Below are 20,243 nucleotides of genomic sequence, written 5' to 3'. Positions count from 1 at the left end.
AGAGTGGAGGAGATTTGAGTGGCTATAGGTGGCTATGGGATCTAAAATGATTCGGAGCAAGCCCTTAGTCCCACATGAGATAGTACAGGCAGAGTTTGCCATGACACCACTACAAACTGATGCCATCTTCCAGACAGTGACATTCATTCATAGTCGGGAACTTACCGCACTAGAGACTGTTGGTAAGCTAAAAGGAAAGCAAAGAGTGGACACAAACTCAGAATACTTGCATTATGGAATGAAGAAGAGTGAGGTCCTTAAGTAGGCACCTCATACATGCTCACTGACATCACTGATGACTTCAGAGTTCCACAATCATCTCCTCAATCTGCTCCTAGATTCTCTCAATCATCCTATGTGGCTCTCCACCACCTAACTGTGCTTGTGGGCACCTAACTATGCCTCTAGCACTCACACATAGAAACCAAGGTGTGCCTGAGGCATACACCTTGAGATATCCCATCAAACCCCCTCTCAAGGGAATGCCTCAGGCTATGTCAAGGATACATCTAGTCTCATAGTTTCTCATGCCATCTCATGGCGGTCAAGGATAAATCTATGGCTAGGTTCTCATGCTAGCAAGGGTTCCCTTGGGTGTAAGGTAAAAAAGGGATACAAAAAGACCTTCCAATGGTTATCTCCCCTGCATGTACATGCACACAATGTCTGCAGGAGGTACCATGGAGCAAAACATACACATGGCCTACATCATAAGGTGACCAGAGGTGTTTACAAAACACACAAAACACAATAGTTTATTTTCATTCATTTTGGAGGACTATCCAGGCTGAGTACCTTGACATAAAAAGAGAGATCTGGAGCATGAAAAAATGTGCTTTGTTCTAATTGAGGTTACTTTGTATCTTCCATTTTTCATATCATACCAACACCAACCTGCCATGCTACCTCAGGTACAACTAGGAATCGCAACCCCACCTGCACCAAGGCCGTCGAATCCCAGCTATTCCCATTAAGAAAGGGGGTGGGGAGTATTTATTCTTGTATTTTCCATTATTTTTGTTACAGATTGTTATTTTGTAGTGTGTTCTAATTGTGTTTTTAGCATTGTCAACTTAAACAGAGACTTTACACAATAGAGAATGTGTGGCACTGTGGTCACCAAGGATTCACAAGTAATCTCGAAAATAAGTTCACAATCAGTTACTGCATAGACATAACGCCTTCAAAACATTTTTGTCCATGAACCAAACCTTGGTCAGGTAAACCAATCTCCAACAAGGCGCCTCTTCACAGTATCTCTCAGATGACCATCCGCTTCAGCTTCGCACAGCATTCAGAAGCTTGGCAGATGCAAAGTCTGAATGTAGCAAGGGAGCAATAACAGCTTCCAAGTGCAAACTTATGACCTGGCCTGAGCTCTTACTTTACTGGCAAAAAAGAGCAGAGACTGACCAAACTGAGATAAGGCTCGGATTTGGCTAAATTTCATCATTCCAAGGAGCATCATCCAACATTTCACCGCTCTTTCACCCAAATACATACTAGGAAAACTTATAAAGCAGAACTCGTCATCATTTGACTTGTCTATATCTGCTTTGGAACTTTATTATTAAAGTTCTCAACCCAAACAAAAAACGCTTATTGAAAACACTCAATTATTGTTAACAGCTTACCTTCCCCTCTATGCTGTGCACAAAATAGATGGGACCTACCTTGTCTCCTCTATCCTGTGCAGTGTAAATGCTATTGTATAAATAGACGGGTCACGGGACCCAATTTGTCTCCTCTATCCTGTGCATTCTAAATGCCATTGTGTGGATTCTCTTCATTCTATGGGGAATGTGATTCTGGAGTTGTCAAGTTAAACAGAGAGTTTACTCATAGTAAAGAATGTGTGGTCACCAAGGAGTCCAGAAGTAATCTTCAAATTTAGTTTACAATCAGTAACTGCAGAGACGTAACACCTTCAAAACACTTTATTAAGGAACAGAACCTTAGTCAGGAAACAAATCGCCAACAAAGTGCCTCTTCACAGGATCTCTCAGATGACTATCTGCTTCAGCTTCGCACAGCATTCAGAAGCTTGGCAGATGCGAAGTCTGAATGTCACAAAGGAGCAATAACAGCTTGCAAGAACAAACAATACAAACTTATGACCTAGCCTGAGCTCTTACTTTATAACTGAGACAAGGTTCGGATTTTTGGCTAGACTTCGTCATTCCAAGGAGCATCATCCAAAACTTCAAGAACATATACTGAGAAAACTTGCCCATCATCATTTAACTTTCTATCTCTGTTTTGGAACTTACTATTAAAGCTCTCAGCCCAAAAAAAAACTCTCCTCTATCCTGTGCAGTGTAAATGCTATTGTGTAAATAGACGGGTCACGGGACCCACCTTGTCTCCTCTTATCATGTGGAGTGTGAATGCTTTTGTGTGAATTCTCTCATCGTAGGGTAATGTGATTCTGGAGTTGTCAGGCTAAGTAGAGTCTTTACTCACGGTAGAGAATGTGGTCACCAAGGAACCCAGAAGTATAGTTTGCAATCCATAACTGCAGAGACATAACACCTTCAAAACACTTTTATTCATGAACGGAACCTTGGTCAGGCAAACCAATCTCCAAAGTGCCTCTTCACAGTATCTCTCAGATGACCATCCGCTTCAGCTTCGCACAGCATTCAGAAGCTTGGTAGATCAAAGTCTGAATGTAGCAAGGGAGCAATAACAGCTTCCAGAACGAACAGTACAAACTTATGACCTAGCCCGAGCTCTTATTTTACTGGCAAAAAGAGCAGACTAGCCAACTGAGACAAGGCTCAGATTTGGGCAAATTTCATCATTCCAAGGCCCAAGATTTTACCGTTCATTCACCCAAATACATAATAGGAAAAAAAAATTGTCTATTTCTGCTTTGAAACTTTGCCTGCACCTGTCAGGTGTAAATCAAACAACAAGATTATGAAAGCCTCTTTAAGCATTAAGCAGGCAAATTCTTCAGCCCAACCAAAAAACACCTATTGAAACCTCTCAAAGTACTATTGGTTATGTGTCTTATAGGTAATGATATCGAGGTTGCAGAGCCTTCAATTCGGAAGAGTACAAAAATTCTACTTGACACTTCTTTAATACCCACATTATACATGTTTACAGCATAGCAGCAATAATGTTTCCAGTGACTAAGTAAATACAGGCTCTCAACCAAATGGTCAATCATCTAGACACCTTACTTGCAAAGTATGTATACCCGACAAATGGCTTCTACAAGAGCAGCAGCTCATGCAAGGTTGCTGACAGGCCCAAAGTTCTGGGCGAGGGCCACATGGGAATGGGCAATATATATATACTTAGATGAATCCAGGAACATTCCCAAACTCATCCTCTAAAAACACAACATAGTGCAGTTTCAATCTCATGGTAGTCACTCACAAGGTTGAAAACCATAAACTCCATCATGCATAGCAGGGACTAGCTACTATGACATCCCCACTGATGTCATCAGCGCCCAACAGTGGGTGTAGACCATAGTATAAAAATATGCTCTCACACATACAAATCCACACACCCACACATACTTGAGCATCAATTTATACAAAGTCTTCGTACTGAGTTTCTGTCGGCACTCCGGAGGTGAAGGGCAATATATAGTCCATGAGAGGGCTGATCGGCCTCCCTGGGCTGGTCAGCAGTACAGCAGGAGGCAGGCCAACGAGAGCCTACCACGTGGCAAGGTTGTCGGATCAGTCAGCAGTAAGGCTGGCTCATGGAACTTAAACAAACTGGTCAGCTAGTCTGTAGATCTGTTTGTCCAGATCTATGGGGGCTGTCAAGCCGTATAAAAGGCCCCCATTGGACGGCCTTGGCATTCACTGTGTGCATCACCATTTGCTGCATAGCAGAGCAGCAAAGAGCCTTTGGAGTCCAGTAGTAACTGTGTTGTGGCACTCATGTCTGCAGATCTCCAGCAGGGAGAAGAGCAAGGAGTGGATTCTACACAGTGTGGAGGAATGTATGGTCACCAAGGAATATTTGCAATCATTGACTGCACAGACATATCACCTTCAAAACATTTTAATTCATACAGAACCTTGGCCAGGCAAATCAATCTCCAACAAGTTGCCTCTTCACAATACCTCTCAGATGAGCATCCGCTTCAGCTTTGCACGGCATTCAGACGCTTGATAGATGCAAAGTCTGAATGTAGCAAAGGAGCAATAACAGCTTCCAAGAACAAACAGTAACAATTTATGATCTGCCTGAGTTCTTACTTTACTGGCAAAAGAGAGCCGAGACCGCCAAACTGAAACAAAGCTCAGATTTTGCTAAATTTCGTTATTCCAACCGATAATTCACCAATTTATTCACCTACATACATACTGCTGAAAAAAAAATTGACAGGGCCCAGCATCATTTAACTTGTCTATTTCTGATTTGGAATTTCGTTATGCCCTGCCTGCACCTGTCAGGTGTAAATCAAATAACAATCTTACATATGCCTCTTTAAGCATTCAGCAAGAAATTTTCTCAGTCTGCCCAAACACAAAACACCTATTAAAAACACTCAATAGTGTTGCTGTGTCTTGTAGATAGTTCAAGAGCCTCAAATCCTAAAGAGTACAAAAATGCTACTTTTTGCTTTTTTTAACACCCAGGTTATGCATGTTTACAGCATAGCAGCAACAATTTTTCCAGTGACTATTTAAACACAGGCTCTTAACCAAATGTGAATCACTAGCCACTTGCTTACAAAGTAAGTACCACGTTAACTTTCCAATTAAAAAGGGCCCTGAAACCACCAGTTTTAGCTGTAACATACGCTGCTTGATTCCTAGATAACCATGGAAACGCACTACCATAAGTTAGCACATGAATGACTCTCACTTCAATCTGAGTCCCCGTTGCCTCAAACTTGCAGAAGAACCACAATATTTCAATTCCACCTCCATTTTCACATTCATCACTACTCCCTGTACCTTGTCCATGGCATGGCCAACCACAATCATCTCATGCTTATTTGGTACTAATGGGCCCCTTGCCTTATCCCTTAGGTAGGGTGTGTATTTTAGGAAAGAAAAAGATCAAGCATAGAATGCCTTCATAAGACTAGAATATATTCAATCTTAACAAATTAAAAAATTTTATAGAACAATCACAATAACAAAGGAAAGGAGGGAGTTTGTAAGTGACTTTAGGCAAAATTATGAGTATTTAAGAAATAATAAATTAAAAAAACTTAGTAAGTAAAAGTTGCCATTTGGGTTTCGAAAGAAGCTCAAGCATAAAGCCTCATTCAACACACTCTAATTTTTCAAATGTACCTGAACACCTCAACGTCCACCAACCATCAAATCATGCGTTGCATGCAATAATGTTCACCAAAACTCTGAGCTCACAAAGCCTGCATTTGTACGACGTCACAAAGTCGACTATTCTTGGAGTGCACAAAGTCTAGCACTGCTGAAACCTAGACTTTCTTCAATTATGTGGGCCCAATAACTGAGAATGTCATAAGAGTGCATTTTTCCTTGGTCAAAAAGTAGTCCCTACTGGCTTGCAGATTTCATACCAATCTCTCTAAAACTCTCAAATCTCATCAAGAGTTTAAAGCGGGACCCCACTTTGACTTTATTTATTGTTTAAAATCAAACTTAGGTCATAGTTCAATAAATCTCTTGAGAAAGAAAGAAAGAAAGAAAGTGTATTATTGTCCACTAGAGGCCAAAATGGGCCCATGGGACATCAAGAACTCTGCATACAAGATAGCACAAAATCAACGTGCCCCAAAGAAGAGGCATCGTCGAATATCATCTAAGTGCTACGCAATATAATGCAAGTGAAAGTACATAATGTCAAATCTGAGCCTAAATACAGAGTAAACTAGATGCAAGGAAACCGCCCCCGGGTGCAAAATGGGGGGGATGAGCACAATATGCCAATGCAAAGATACAAGTCCAGGTGTCACGGAGTCTGAGAACCAAAATAATACTGGAAATCCTGTCCATCGACTCTGCCTCCTGCTATGAGAGTACAAATCTGGGCAAAGGTGAGGTGAGCGGCTGGTGGGGCGAGATCTCCATGAGTGAGTCTCCTCCGAAATGCTGCCATCATCCTGGATCGTCTGGAGATGAAGCGGCGAGTACGTCCCCTATGTAACAAGATCCTGCGGCGTCTACAAACCATCTCATATGTACATCCACATGGTGGAGGCATGTGTCCTGTGTGGGCTCTGTCGTCCTCGTGCTCCTCCTGGTCTCTGTCCTCTGGTATGGCGTGTGCCTGAGCTCTATGAGGCTGGGCTCTATCACGCTCCGGTCTGTGCTCTCTGAGGTAGTCTCGCCGAAGCATAGTGGCCTCCCTGACATAAAGGGCTAGGCAATGCTGATCCTCGTAGTCCATCACTCGTGAGAGAGGTCCAAAGCCATCCGTGAAGAGACAGTGGAATCTACCTCTGATCTCATAATATAGCGGGCATCTGCAAATGAAGTGCTCCTCTGACTCCACCTCTCCCATGGTGCAACAAGGGCAGATCCTGGTCTCTCGGCCTGGTCGCCGTCCATCCTCCATGCGTCGCATCCTACCAGCCTCTATCTCGAGCTGATGCGAAGAGACTCTAAGCTGGCCGAGGGCAATCCTCAGTGAGTGGGACATGTGGGTACCTGTATAGCCTGGTGGGATGACAAATCCATCCTCTGAGATCCGAAGGAAGTGGTCACGATATGTGGCCATCTTCACCGGAAGCTGCATGGGATAAATCCAAGTGTGATACGTATGAAGCTGCAGCAAGTCTGCTCTCGTGACCTGGCTAAGCTCGTGGCGAGTCAACTCGAGATGAGGGGCATCTATGCTGTATCGGAACGGAGGCAGTCTATCCATGTCTAGTCCAAGGGATGTGAGCCATCTAGTGAGTCTAAAGTATCAGCAGTATCGGGTCCCTGATCGTGCCAACTCCATAGAAGATGCAAGTGCTAACCATGGCAACCGAGCTCTGCCTGCTGCTGAGTCTCCAAACTCCCTGACCCTGTGCAGATACATGACCGACTGAAACGCTGCATCCAATGCAAGGGGAGTAGCTCCAAACTCTGCTAGCATGATCTCGTGCGGAACTGTAGCCTTGGCCCTAATGAGCCGAGAGAACATGATGATCTGTAACCTCTCTACTCGTCTCCAATCTGCAGCGCCAATGTCTCCTGCCCAGAAAGGAGCTGCATACATTGCAGCTGGTCTCACCAATGTATCAAAAAGCAAGGATTTCGTATCGGGATACTGAAAGTGGGACTGAAAACACTGACGCTCAAGATGAGCCAACGAAGCATACCCTTTACTAATCCTATCTCGTGCTGCATATGTCATGGTGAAGACCGGTCCCCTGAAAACTGCCCCCAAATAAGTGTACTCTCTAACAAGCTCAATGGGCTGTCCGTCATAAGTGAAGTAAAACTCATCCGTGCTGTAAATATGATCAGAGGTGTTGAAAACCATAACCTTGGTCTTGCCAAGGTTTACGGTCAACCCCCTGTCCTGGCAAAACCTGTGGAGTGCCTCAATATGTGCATGGAGGCCTTGAGCAGTAGAGGAAATGAGAACCACATCGTCCGCATACAGGAGGATAGGAATGGAGGATCCTGAGAGAGTAGAGCCCACACCACCTGTCATCTGTACAAACATCTCTAGCTCATCAATATATAATCCAAAGAGAGTGGGAGAGAGCGGGCAGCCCTGCTTCACCCCAATCGTGCTGCATACCTCCTCTGAGAGCCCCTCACGTGTCCGAGCCCGACCAGTGACCCTCTCATACAAAGCCATGATAGCCCACTGTATCTCTCCACTAAAGCCCATCTGGCGAATCCTCTGAAACAATCTGAATCGCGGAACTGTGTCAAATGCCTTCCTGAAGTCCACGAAGCAACAATAAAGCCGTTGCCTTCGTGACTTCGCCTCCTCCACCAGTGCCCTAAGTGTGAGGATGTGGTCAAGTGTCGAATGATCCCTACGATATCCAGCCTGCCCTCTGGCTCTGAGTCCTGTCGTCTCGGCATGGTCATTTATACGGCTTTCCAAAACTGATGCAAAGATCTTGGCCATAACGTGGCCGATCATGATGGTCCTGTAATTCGACGGCTCCATAGGGTCCCCCAACTTGTGGATAGGTACTATGGTATTGCCTAACCAGGACTGTGGTAGGCCTGTACAAACAGACTCATTGAAGAGACGGGAAAGAACAAAATCTAAGGCATCAATCCCATGGATTACATACTCCGCTTGCAATCCATCATGATCCTTAGCTCTCCCGTTCTTCAATCGGTGGACTGCTGCACGGACACTCTCTGGTGTGAAAAGAATAGATGAAGCTGGCCTAGGGGAATGGGATAAATCGATGGCTGGCTGATCTGGAACATCGTATAGAGCTGAAGTATATGCAGACCAGACACGTGGATCTGTAAGGGGGCTCTGAGACTTCGAGCGGAGGAATTTTCTCCAGAATTCCTTGGAGTCACAGCTGAAAAGCAAGCTTCTCAGCTCCTCCTCATTCTGGGCTAGAAATTGGCGTTTCTTGCGCCTAACCAACCACTTGTAGTCTCTCTTGGTTTCGGTAAGGAGGGGAGACTTCTCCTTGGTCTCAAGGTGAAGTTTCCTGCGGAGTTCCTTACACTCCTCGTCATACCAACCGTTGCAAGGAACAAGACCAACCGGTGGGGGACTAGACGAATGGCACGTGGCAGGGAAGGACATGTGGGCGGCAGAAACGAGTGAAGAATGTAGAAGTTCCCACCTGTCCTGCGTGGATGGTAGAGCATCTAATAGATGGGGACGGAGTAGGCCGCTGAGGTTCTGGCTATATACATCATCGAACTGGTGGTCGAAATGAACCTCATAATAGGATTGGCGGTCGTGATGACGAGGGGGGGGTGGGTCATGGGAGACATGAGTCAAAGTAAAGTGGATGAGTGCATGGTCGGCAGAGGGCATGAAGGGGCTAACAGTAAGGCTATGGATGGAAGGGACTAGAGTCGGGGGACCTATGATGTAGTCGATCACGCTAGTGCCACGTCCAGAAGCAGAAGAGAATGTAGGCATGGAAGACTGTGGCCACCTGGACAAGCCGTTATAAATGACCATACTGTGCGAGGTGAAGAGCTCCAGTAACTGACGTCCCTGATCTGTGGGCTGTACTGTGCAGTCTGATGAAGTCCGACAGAGGCTATCATTGTGAGATGCCGGAAGTATGACCGGATCCTCCATGAAGTCATAAGTGAGGGCCTGTCTGTTTGAGGTCCTCGCGTTGAAGTCTCCTAAGAGGATGACTTCTCTGCGATGTGAAAAATCTGCAATGTCCGCTGAAAGATCCTCAAATATGGACTGGCCTGGTCCAGTGGAAGAGTAAAACGACTGCGCCGGGGGGAAGTAGCAAACTGCAATAAAGAGATCTCGCTGAGAGGCTCTGCGGTGGATGCGTACCCACAAGAATCGGGCATGTGAATCCGCTCTCTCCACTGTGATGATCCGATCGAGATGCTCTCTGTACAAAATGGCCACTCCTCCAGATCCTCTCACTCCAAATGTTCGAGTGTGCTGTCTGAAGGCAGATCTCCATGTATATCATGTCACTCGCGGCAAAGGTCTCTCTGGACTCTCGTGTGTCTCTGTGAAAAAGACGATATCTCTCCCAAAGAAAGCCCCCCGTAGATTGCCTGGCTGTGCTGTAAAAGAACCATTGCAGTTCCATACAGCGATGCGTAGACTATCTGACAGGTGGTGTGTCCCATGAGCCCTGTCCCGTCAGGCGGTTGGAGCAGGAGGTGGAGGTGGGGCTATATCTGCTGGTCTGTCATCCCTAGGCACTGTGGGAGCACGCCTCAAGGTGCCTGTGATGAGTCTGCCATCCCTGATCACTGCCCACTTGCCCTGAGCTCGGGCTGCGTCTCTCTGAGGCATGAGCGCCTTGCGCTCCTCAACCTGTATCTGAGTCAGATCCTCGTCCATGGAAATCTGTGGGTGGTCTCTGAGTGTCCCTCTCCTCCTGAGGGCAGCTAGACGTGCCTGGGCATCTCTGAATCTGATAATGAGGGGCTGCTCTCTAGTACGATCTCTCCCGACTCTATATGCTCCTACTATGCCATGATCCTGTACTCCCAATGTCTGAGAGACAAAGGTCACAGCCTGTGTCATCGTGGACTCTGTCTCCGAGGGCAAGATACCACGAATGCGAATGTTGAGGGCCTTTGTGGCCCTCTGCTGTGACTCGGCCAATGTAGCTGATACAGTCGATCTCTGAGGCTGTGATGGCTGACGGCGGACGACATCCACCCACTCTGTGGCTCTCTGGACCTCTGTCTGAAGGGAGGTCAAACGCTCCTCAACCGCTGCTACTGCTGTAGTGGGAGATGTGTCTATGTGTTGAACGCGAGTCTCGATCTGTTGCACTCGCTCTGTGTGTCCATGAATCTCTCCAGCAAGAGTCCTATGAGTCGCCTGTAAGACCTGAAGATCTGTTCTAATAGACAAGATCTCCCGGTCCTGCTGTGTCACTCGATCAGTAAGAGATGCAACCTGAGCTGTAAGTAGAGCAATGGTCTCGTCCTTCCTGTGAAGCATCTGAAGGGCATCTCGGAGGTGGGTCTGAAAGTGCTGAAGCTCTGGTAGGATGTGTTGGCAAGGACAAACAGTGCAAGGCATGGCAGGAGAAAGAGAGGGAGAAAGGGGGGAAAGGGGGGAAACCGGTAAGGTGGGTAGCGGGGATGAGGGAGAAGGCTGGAGAGGGGGAGAGAAAGCGGGTACCGAGGATGGAGAGGAGGGGAAGGCTAAAGTTGGAGAAGGGGTAGGAGAAGAAGGGACCTGAGAGGGGAGGGGTGAAAAAAACTGCGGGTACAAGGTGGCTATGGGTGGAAGATGAGATAATGGGGCTGAAACCGGTGTACCTGTGACTGGGAGTGCGGCAAGTGCGGGCACTGCGCTGGGCGGAAGATGAGATAGTGGAGCTGAAACCGGTGTACCTGCGACTGGGAGTGCGGCAAGTGCGGGTACTGCTCTGTCCTTTGAAGAGGATGCAAGTCCTCTTCTACTATAGTGCAGCATGTCGGTCGTGGAGGCCATTGATGTTGCTGCTGTTGCTCCTTCTGTAATATGCTCGACGATGTCGGCCATGTTTAATTACGGGAAACGGGAAACCGGCGGCATTGAGAAGCAGGAGATGGCAAGCGCTGCCAATGCGCGATGAGCGGGTGAGCGGGGTGGGGGGCCTGAGCGGCTGAGCTGCGAGGGGGAGGGTCTGAGCGGGGTGAGCCGCTGCGAGGGGGAGGAGTTGTGAGGGGGGGGGGAGGAGCTGTGAGGGGGGGGCGAGGAGCTTCGAGGGGGGGGAGCTGCGAGGGGGGGGAGGGGCTACGAGGGGGGGCTGCGAGGGTGCGAGGGGCTGCGAGGGGTGAGGGGTGAGCTGCGAGGGGGGGGTGAGGGGCTGCGAGGGGGGGAGGGCTGAGCTGATAGGGGGGCTGCGGGTGGGGGAGGGGTGAGCTGCGAGGGGGAGAGGGGAGCTGCGAGGGGGAGAGGGGAGCTGCGAGGGGGGGGTGAGGGGCTGCGAGGGGGGGGAGGGGTGAGCTGCGAGGGGCTGCGAGGGGGAGAGGGGGGCTGCGAGGGGGAGAGGGGGCTGCGAGGGGGAGAGGGGAGCTGCGAGGGGCTGCGAGGGGGAGAGGGGAGCTGCGAGGGGGGGGGTGAGGGGAGCTGCGAGGGGGGGGTGAGGGGCTGCGAGGGGGAGAGGGGAGCTGCGAGGGGGGGTGAGGGGCTGCGAGGGGGAGAGGGGAGCTGCGAGGGGGAGAGGGGAGCTGCGAGGGGGGGGTGAGGGGCTGCGAGGGGGGGGAGGGGAGCTGCGAGGGGGGAGAGGGGTGAGAGAGAGGGGAGCTGCGAGGGGGGGGGTGAGGGGAGCTGAGAGACAGATCAAACTAGGTCTCTTGCAAAAAGGGACAATTCATTTTCAAATGTTTGGTCTAACAGCAATACATTTGAATTGTGATGGCTTTGGCACATAATCACACCAAACAAACCAAGAGAATTTTGCACCTTTATTAGAGAGAGAACATGAATTTCATTCATATGGCCTGCCCAAGATGGTGCATGGAAAAGAGGGCGAACTGAAAGCTGAGAGAGAGATTAAGAAGAAGAAAACGAAGGAGAGAGAGAGAAAGAGAGAGGGAGAAAATATATTTTTCCCTCCCTCTCAAGAGAGAAGAAGAAGAAGAAGAAGAAGAAGAAGAGAGAGAGAGAGAGAGAGAGAGAGAGAGAGAAGATGGAGGATTTCAAGGGATAGAAATAGCAAGTGCAACTTAGCCCAATCATAACAATATTTTCTGCATTAAAAAAAACCTGAATTTTCTATTTTGGAAAACAAGCACCACCCTCTCTTGGGCAAGCCAAAAGGAGGACAGGCCCAAAAAAAGAGGGACTGAGTAGAGAAACAAGGTGAATGATATTTAATCATTCATAAGGCAAGATCAATAAAGCGAAAAAGACATGGTGTGTAGGAAGACTGCAAGAGATAAAGGAAGGGGGGAGGAGGGGAGAGAGAGAGAGAGAGAGAGAGAAGGGGAGGGGGGCGGGGGGGGAAAGAGAGAGAGAGAGAGAGAGAGAGAGAGAGAGAAGGGGAGGGGGGGGGGGGCGTTGAGGTAGAGTAGAGAAAAAGGGGGAGGATTTCAAGGGAAAAAAATAGAAAGTGGGGAGTTGGACCAATCATAAAATTTAGGACTTTCACAAAAAGAAAATTATAAATTTTCGCTTTCACGGAGATCACCATACCCTTCCCCCCCGGGCCAGGCCAAAAAAAAGGTCAACTGCTTCAACATGTGCTGCAATATCCATGCATAAGTTATAAGCCATAAGGCTAACCCTACCTCATGTGCCTCACACATAAATACAAGGTTATGCATGTCACGGTTGCACCAAGTATCAATCATTGTGATATAATTCAGAGACTTGTGGGGCAGTCTAATAGATTACAAGTAGACATAACCACTACCGGTGGTATAGGAGGTTTGAAAGTTTTCGTCTCTCACCCAATGTCAAGGTGCACATGCCAATGCAATGTCTTGACCTCATGTCATACATGTAATCACTTTCTCAAGCAGCTATCATCATGTCAGAAAATGCTAAACTCTCCCAATTCTGCATTAAGCGAATCATTATTCTAAATAAGCAACCTCTAGAGGCTGCATGCATTTGAAATTGCCCAGAACGAAATCAGGAATTGAGACCATAAGCAGATTTCACTCAGGGCATGTACTAGCTGTCCATAGAGTGCTAAGGGTCATTAGTATGACAGTCACATCAATGTATCCAGACCCGCTCGCTCAGGTCTCAACATAGGGTATTAACCTACCCTTTGGTTAGACCCAAGTCACAACCATTGGGCACATGACAACCCCCACACAAATGCATGACCATGCATATACTCATAGTAACATTTTCCTACTATATCTTTATCAAAACTGCCACTTAGAGAGTAATAATTGTCAATTTATAGGAGCATCTGATCGTTATTCTAGGTACAGGACCTATAAGGCCATTATTCAGGACTCATTAATCATGAAAGCCACGCAAGTATTTTCTCCATTGCGTGTAGAGACAACCAAGTTGAAAATCTTTGAGAAGCATTAGTCATAAATTTAACTCATGTATAAGGAAACTTAATGTCAAAAAGATGAGCCTATCTACCTGCACCCTGAGTCTGAGAAGCAAAGGCGATGCAGCTCCTCCAACGTCTCCCGGAAGACACGGAAACAAGGCGAGTGTGAGACAATACAAATGCATTTATCCACATATGAATTTGGAGGAATTCGATAGGCTTGAGCAACATCATCATCGACTGGATCACGAAAAGCAACACAACTGACATAAATTTTGGATCCATCACCATCTGTTCCAATCACCAGTTGCAAGCCTATCAATTGAAATGATGGTCAAAAAGTTCTAAACAGGGAGATAAGAGATTAAATCACAAAAAACTTTTAGCTGTACTACTCAAGCCTTACCGTACATTATATACCTAGAAGAATCCAGGAACATTCCCAAACTCATCCTCTAAAAACACAACATAGTGCAGTTTCAATCTCACGATAGTCACTCATAAGATTGAAAACCATAAACTCCACCACGCATAGCAGGGACTAGCTACTATGACATCCCCACTGACGTCATCAACGCCCAACAGTGGGTGCAGACCATAGTATAAAAGTATGCTCTCACACATACAAATCCACACACCCACACATACCTAAGCATCCATTTATACAAAGTCTTTGTATTGAGTTTCTGTCGGCACTCCGGAGGTGAAGGGCAAACTCAGCCATGATGAAGGCTAGCACTAAAGGAGAAGGCTAATCAAAAGGTAGTCCAAATCTCTTCATTCAAGCTACAACTGCTTGTGAAGTCTAAACAATTTCATTTTAGTCTCTCCCAAACGAGCATCTAAATCTAAATCTACCGTACATTACTTGTTTGTACGAAAGAAATAGCTTTGTCCTAATACAAATTACTTGAAATATGAGTGCCCAAAAGGACAAAAGGACTTTTTCTTAACGTCCAAAGAACTTCATCAGACACCTTCCTTTAGAACAGAATATCTCTAAACTTACAGCCTTGTGCCAATGGGGTACTAGCCTGGTGGTTGAAACAGGTGTGTGTGTATGAGGGTGCGTGAGTTCGACCCCTGGCTAGGCCCGTGCTGCACCGCAATACAAAAAACTTACAGTCTTGGGTCTGTTTGCTGACGACAAGACAAATTGTAAAGGAAAAACACCAAAGCAGAGTACTGTCAAAAGGTCAAGAGAACGCCAGATTGACAGATACTCAGAAGACACATGAAATGACACGGAATCTCGGTAATTTTAACATTTTACCAGTATGCAAGCACAAGCTGCTATCTGGGCTCCAAAATTTTTTATCCTATTTTTTGTAAAATGCAAATTTCAGATCGAAGTTGCCAAGCAGTCTTAGAAACTAGGCCCTGTAGGAAGCTAGGCTCCATGTATCAACTATTTTCAGTCTAGTTCTTCTTAACTCCTCTCTTGCTTTTTCAAGGCCTTAAATATCTTTTGGCATACTTAAGCACCAAGAAACTGAACATAGGCTATATATTTGAAGGAGCATTTACCCTAACCCAGGTATTAGTTATATTCCGTGGTTGATTAAGCCATTGTAGATGACAACAAAAAATGTAAGTACTCTGGTAGATTGCATACCTGTAAGCACAATGGGGTAGCTGTGTGGCTGGCTGGAATCATCTCCAACTGTAGGCCCTGCTGAGTAAAACTCCACCCCAGCAGGCAGCGCACACTGTTAACAATGCATAGACCAGACTGATTTAAAATTCTGCATAAAAAGTCTGTAAATTCCTAGCACCAAGTTGTTAAAAAGCACAGAGTAGTTTCACCAAGAGTGAATGAGGAGGAGAGAAAGCACAACCCTGTATGTGTGCATATGCTATGGTTCTTCTGATTCTTCTTCTTCTTTGGGGGGGATGGGGACGGGCGGCTTAGGGCCAAACTAAGATGGCCCCTTGACGCGTGACACCTTACTTGCCCTAAGCCAATTTGGGTCGGCTAACTTGCAGCAGCCAATTGAAAGCTAACCAGAGGCCAACTTTTGATGGACTTAGCTCAGCCAAAAAAATGTAAAGTACACTTCATGGACAATTGTTGTCACCAAACCTGATTTTTACAATGTATGTAGAGTTCCTAGCATATGACTTAACTTTGGATCAGCTACGTTTTCTAATATCTATTGGTAGCAGATGAACAGATAGATGCAAACTGTACATAGCTTGCAAAATGAGTAAACTGAAAGCATAAGTCAACCTAATAACAAGCCCTAATGTAAGGCTCGGGTAGGATTGAAAAGTCCTGACAATCATACACAGACTAACTGACTGGGATAAGACTAAAAGTCCTAACGGTCATATGCTGACTAGCTGAACAAATGGACTGAAAGCTAACTAGAACTAGCTGTCGGAGGCTTACAAGCCCATGCCAGGGTCTATGTCTAATGGTTAAAGCAGTCAGACTGTCAGGGTAAATGGTGGTGGGAGATGTCACACCACCATCACGATCTATGTGAGAGTTGAGGGAGTAGAATGCAAGAGTGAGCAAAACGTCTGAATACAAGAGTGCGAGTACAAGAGAGAGTGAGAGGTTTTGTCTAAGTGACAAAACCTTATCCTATCCACTAACCGAGGTTAGGGATCTAACTGTGGTTAGGGTGAAAAGCCTCAAAGAGGGAAAAGTGCCCCTAATCTACTTATTACATTACATTGGCCATTGCCTAGAATATACTAGTATTTCTAACACCCCCCTATAGTGTCAATGTGGTATACAAGGTAATGATCAATCACCAAAAGTATTTATGGGGTTGATCTGAGGCCAGCCAATGCTACAGTGGTTGCCTCTACTGCTGGTCCCTCTGCAGGGGTACTCCTCCTGATGCCTCATCTTCTAGCACTCCTGCTACTACTCTTCCAACTCAAGAACAGACAAGATGGGATGCAAGAGATGCAAATGCACATTCATGTATTGCTTTATCATGCAAGAGAATCATTATTCCACACATCCGGTCTTGCAAGGCAGCAAAGAATGCTTGGGATAAATTGGCTTCTCTCTATCAGATTCGCAATGAGGCACGTGTTGCATATTTGAGAAAGCAATTACAAGAAGTCGGCATGAATGAAGGTGACTCTATTTATGCATACCTGACAAAGGTCAAGGACCTCATGGAACAACTTACCAACATTGATGAGGTGGTGCCAAATTCACAGCGTGTCAGTACCACATTGAATGGACTGCCAGATACATATCAGGGGTTTGCTACAATTCTTCGATTAGTGGCCATGGGTAATCCAAACTACTATTCTTTTGATCAGCTAGTTACTTTGCTTTTGCAGGAAGAGCAAAGTAGAGCTAATAGACAAGCCATTATTCATGATCATGCATTTGCTTCACAACAGACAGGAAGAGGCAAGGCTTCCAAGCCTATGGGCAAGCCAAAACCTGCGCATAGCAGCTGCAATTCCTCCCATGCATCTAAAAATACAACAGATAAGTCAAAGAAGAAAAGATGCAACTATTGTCGCAAGCCTAGACATGACGTTTCAAAATGCAGGAAGCGCATTGCTTTGGAGAAAAAGAAAGCAGGATTGACAGTTAATGCCTCTCATGCTATTGAATCCCATGAGCCAGAAGATGCTTCACATGCACATGCTCTTCAAGATGATTGGGCATGGGCTGTCCATTGCTCATTTGATCCCTCCAAAGCTGATGCATTCTTTATTGCTAATGATGCTCAGTCCTGGTACTTTGATAGTGGTGCTTCCAAGCATGTCACATCTTGCAGACAGTTGTTTCATTCTTTAGCTGATGCACCTCGAGGGGGGACTGTCACATGTGCTAATAATGCTTCATATGCTGTAAAAGGAATTGGAGATGTGCAGCTCACATCCATTTCAAGCCATCCTGTCACTCTGACAAATGTTCTTTTTGTGCCTGGAATTGAAGTCAACTTGATTTCAATTTCAACAATTGCCACTTCAGGTTTCAGAGTTATTTTTGATGGCTGCAGATGCCTAGTTTATGATCTTCGTGATGACAATGCCATAGTTATCACTGGCACTTTGCAAAAAGGGCTTTATCACCTTGATCATCACTCAGCTGCACTTTCTATTGAAGCATTGGCTATTTCAGATTCACAGCTTGCTGAAACTCATCTTTGGCATGAGAGAATGGGCCATCTCAATTATAGAGCTCTTGCAAAGCTACATTCACAGCAAATGGCAAATGATGTACCTCAAACTCACACAGTTTCCAAACATGTGTGTGAGGGTTGTCTTTTGGGTAACATGCATTGATTTCCTTTTCAAAAGAATTGTCCAAAACTCTCACAAAGGAAATTGCAGCTAGTGCACAGTGATGTCTGTGGCCCAATGAGGACAAATGCCATTGGGGGTTACAAGTATTTCATGACTCTCATTGATGATTTCACAAGATATTGCTGAATATATCCTTTAAAATCCAAATCTTAAGTTTTCTTATGCTTTCAAAGATGGCTGAATATGGTTGAGAATGAATCAAGATGCAAGCTTGTCACCCTCAACACACATAGGGGGGGAGAGTATATGTCAAAGGAGTTTGATGCATTTCTATCTTCACGGGGCATTATTCACTCATGTACTACTCCTTACACTCCTCAGCAGAATCCTGTTTCTGAAAGGAAAAACAGGTCCACAATGGAGATGGCCAGATACATGCTTAAGGCCAAGTCTTTGCCCAATAAATTTTGGCTTGATGCAGTGATGTGTGCCAACTATGTGATGAATAGATCACCTATACGGGCATTGCAGACTATTACACCTTATGAAGCATGGAAAGGCAGGAAGCCTTCACTTTCACAAATGAGAGTTTTTGGGTCTCTTGCATATGTTGATGTACCATCTCAGCTGAGACATAAGCTTGATGACAAGGCAATCAAATGCATATTTAGTGGTTACAACCGGGAGAGCCGAGGGTATCGGTTATACCAACCAAATACTGGGAAGATTATTGTCAGTAGAGATGTAATCTTTGCAGAACATTCAGCTTCTCCTCTTGTGGACTGCAAAGCTAAGCCAGATGTTGACATGTTTGATGCCTTTGAATCTTGGTTACCTTTGCCATCCTCAGAACAAGACTTTGACCAGCAACATGACCCTCCTGCAGGCCCTCCACCAAGCAATAATCAGCCACTACCTCATGCTGATTTGCAGGTTTCTCTTCCAGCACAAAATGATCTCACTATTCATGATGCAGTCGTTGAAGAAAGAGCTGTCAATAGACAGCAAAGGCAAGTTCCCATATGGCTTCTTGATACATTAAGGGACAGCAAACAAGATCAGCCTTTTGCTGCCCGGACAAGATCAGGGAATAGACGGCATGGTCACTTTCTTAAGTTTGCACTCCTTGCTACAGCTTGCAATGAAGAGCCTCTATGCCATAAAGATGCTTTTGACAGCAAAGAGTGGATAGATGCGATGAGGGCTGAGTTACATTCCATTGCTAAAAATGACACATGGGAATCAGTAGATCTCCCTTCTGGCAAGCATGCCATTGGAACCCGGTGGGTCTACAAATTAAAAAGGAAATATGATGGCATCATAGATCGATACAAAGCCCATCTTATTGCAAAAGGGTATGCCCAACAACAAGGCATTGACTTTGAGGAGACATTTGCTCCCACATCCAGGATTACTACCATTAGATGTGTCATTGCCATTGCAGCCCATCATCATTGGCAAGTGCACCAACTTGACATCAAGACTGCCTTTCTTCATGAGGATCTGCAGGAAGAAGTATATGTCACACAACTTCCTACCTTTGAGGTTGTTAATTCTGAAAATAAGGTATGCTGGCTTAGAAAAGCCCTTTATGGTTTGAATCAGGCACCCAAGGCATGGTATGCCAAATTCATGCACACTTACTATCCCTTGGTTTTCAGAATAGCCCCATAGAACCCACTCTTTATGTCCGTATCCAGCAAAGCAAAACTCAATCAATTGGCGGGAGTGGATCTGATTTTTTAGTGCTGATTTTATATGTGGATGATATGCTCATCACGGGCCCAGATACTCAGCAAATTGCAGCTTTCAAGGCTGATTTGCAACTGGTTTTTGAAATGTCAGACATGGGACAGCGGACCATAAAGAAGGCCCAAGGTTTTTCAAGTATCTGAAGATGTTGGGTAATCGTATCCAGCAAAGCAAAACTCAATCAATTGGCGGGAGTGGATCTGATTTTTTAGTGCTGATTTTATATGTGGATGATATGCTCATCACGGGCCCAGATACTCAGCAAATTGCAGCTTTCAAGGCTGATTTGCAACTGGTTTTTGAAATGTCAGTCATGGGACAGCGGACCGTAAAGAAGGCCCAAGGTTTGAGTGCCTTTCAAGTATTTGAAGATGTTGGGTAATGGAATATGCATGAATGTTGGGTACTGGACTATGCATGAATCTTCTCAACTGAGAACAGTATACTGAAGGTCAGGCCATGTATGACACAAATATATCAAGCAACCAACGGCTTGCTGATAGAGGTGTGATAACCTGTCAACTTCCATTGTTGCTCATTTCAGACCATATGTGACCCGTAGTTTGAAGGACTTTTCCTGTACCACGATTCATTATCGATAGTACGTGCAAGGGTGCCCGATCGGTAAATTTTCCTGCTGAGCCTAACTAGACGCTTTCTCATGACTTCCTAATGGACGCTGTTTATATCTGAA

The 20,243-nt window shown here is 45.7% G+C and overlaps 1 protein-coding gene across 2 annotated transcripts in view; it reads right to left on the bottom strand.

Moving 5' to 3' along the window:
• SCD1 (stomatal cytokinesis defective / SCD1 protein (SCD1)) overlaps positions 1-20,243 on the bottom strand; it is a 181,383-nt gene that overhangs the window by 160,514 nt on the left and 626 nt on the right. For both annotated transcript variants that reach the window (XM_087389222.1, XM_087389221.1), the window contains exons 2-3: positions 15,183-15,276; positions 13,657-13,858 (exon numbers count right to left, since the gene is read on the bottom strand). In XM_087389222.1, the coding sequence (XP_087245348.1) occupies positions 13,657-13,858; positions 15,183-15,276 (296 nt within the window). The remainder of the gene's footprint in view (positions 1-13,656; positions 13,859-15,182; positions 15,277-20,243) is intronic.

The sequence above is a fragment of the Dipteris shenzhenensis genome, chromosome 18, assembly GCF_047967505.1.
Source record: "Dipteris shenzhenensis isolate YYH24624 ecotype China chromosome 18, Dip_SZ_1.0, whole genome shotgun sequence".
Taxonomy (NCBI): domain Eukaryota; kingdom Viridiplantae; phylum Streptophyta; class Polypodiopsida; order Gleicheniales; family Dipteridaceae; genus Dipteris; species Dipteris shenzhenensis.
This window is presented reverse-complemented; position numbering and strand designations above follow the sequence as displayed.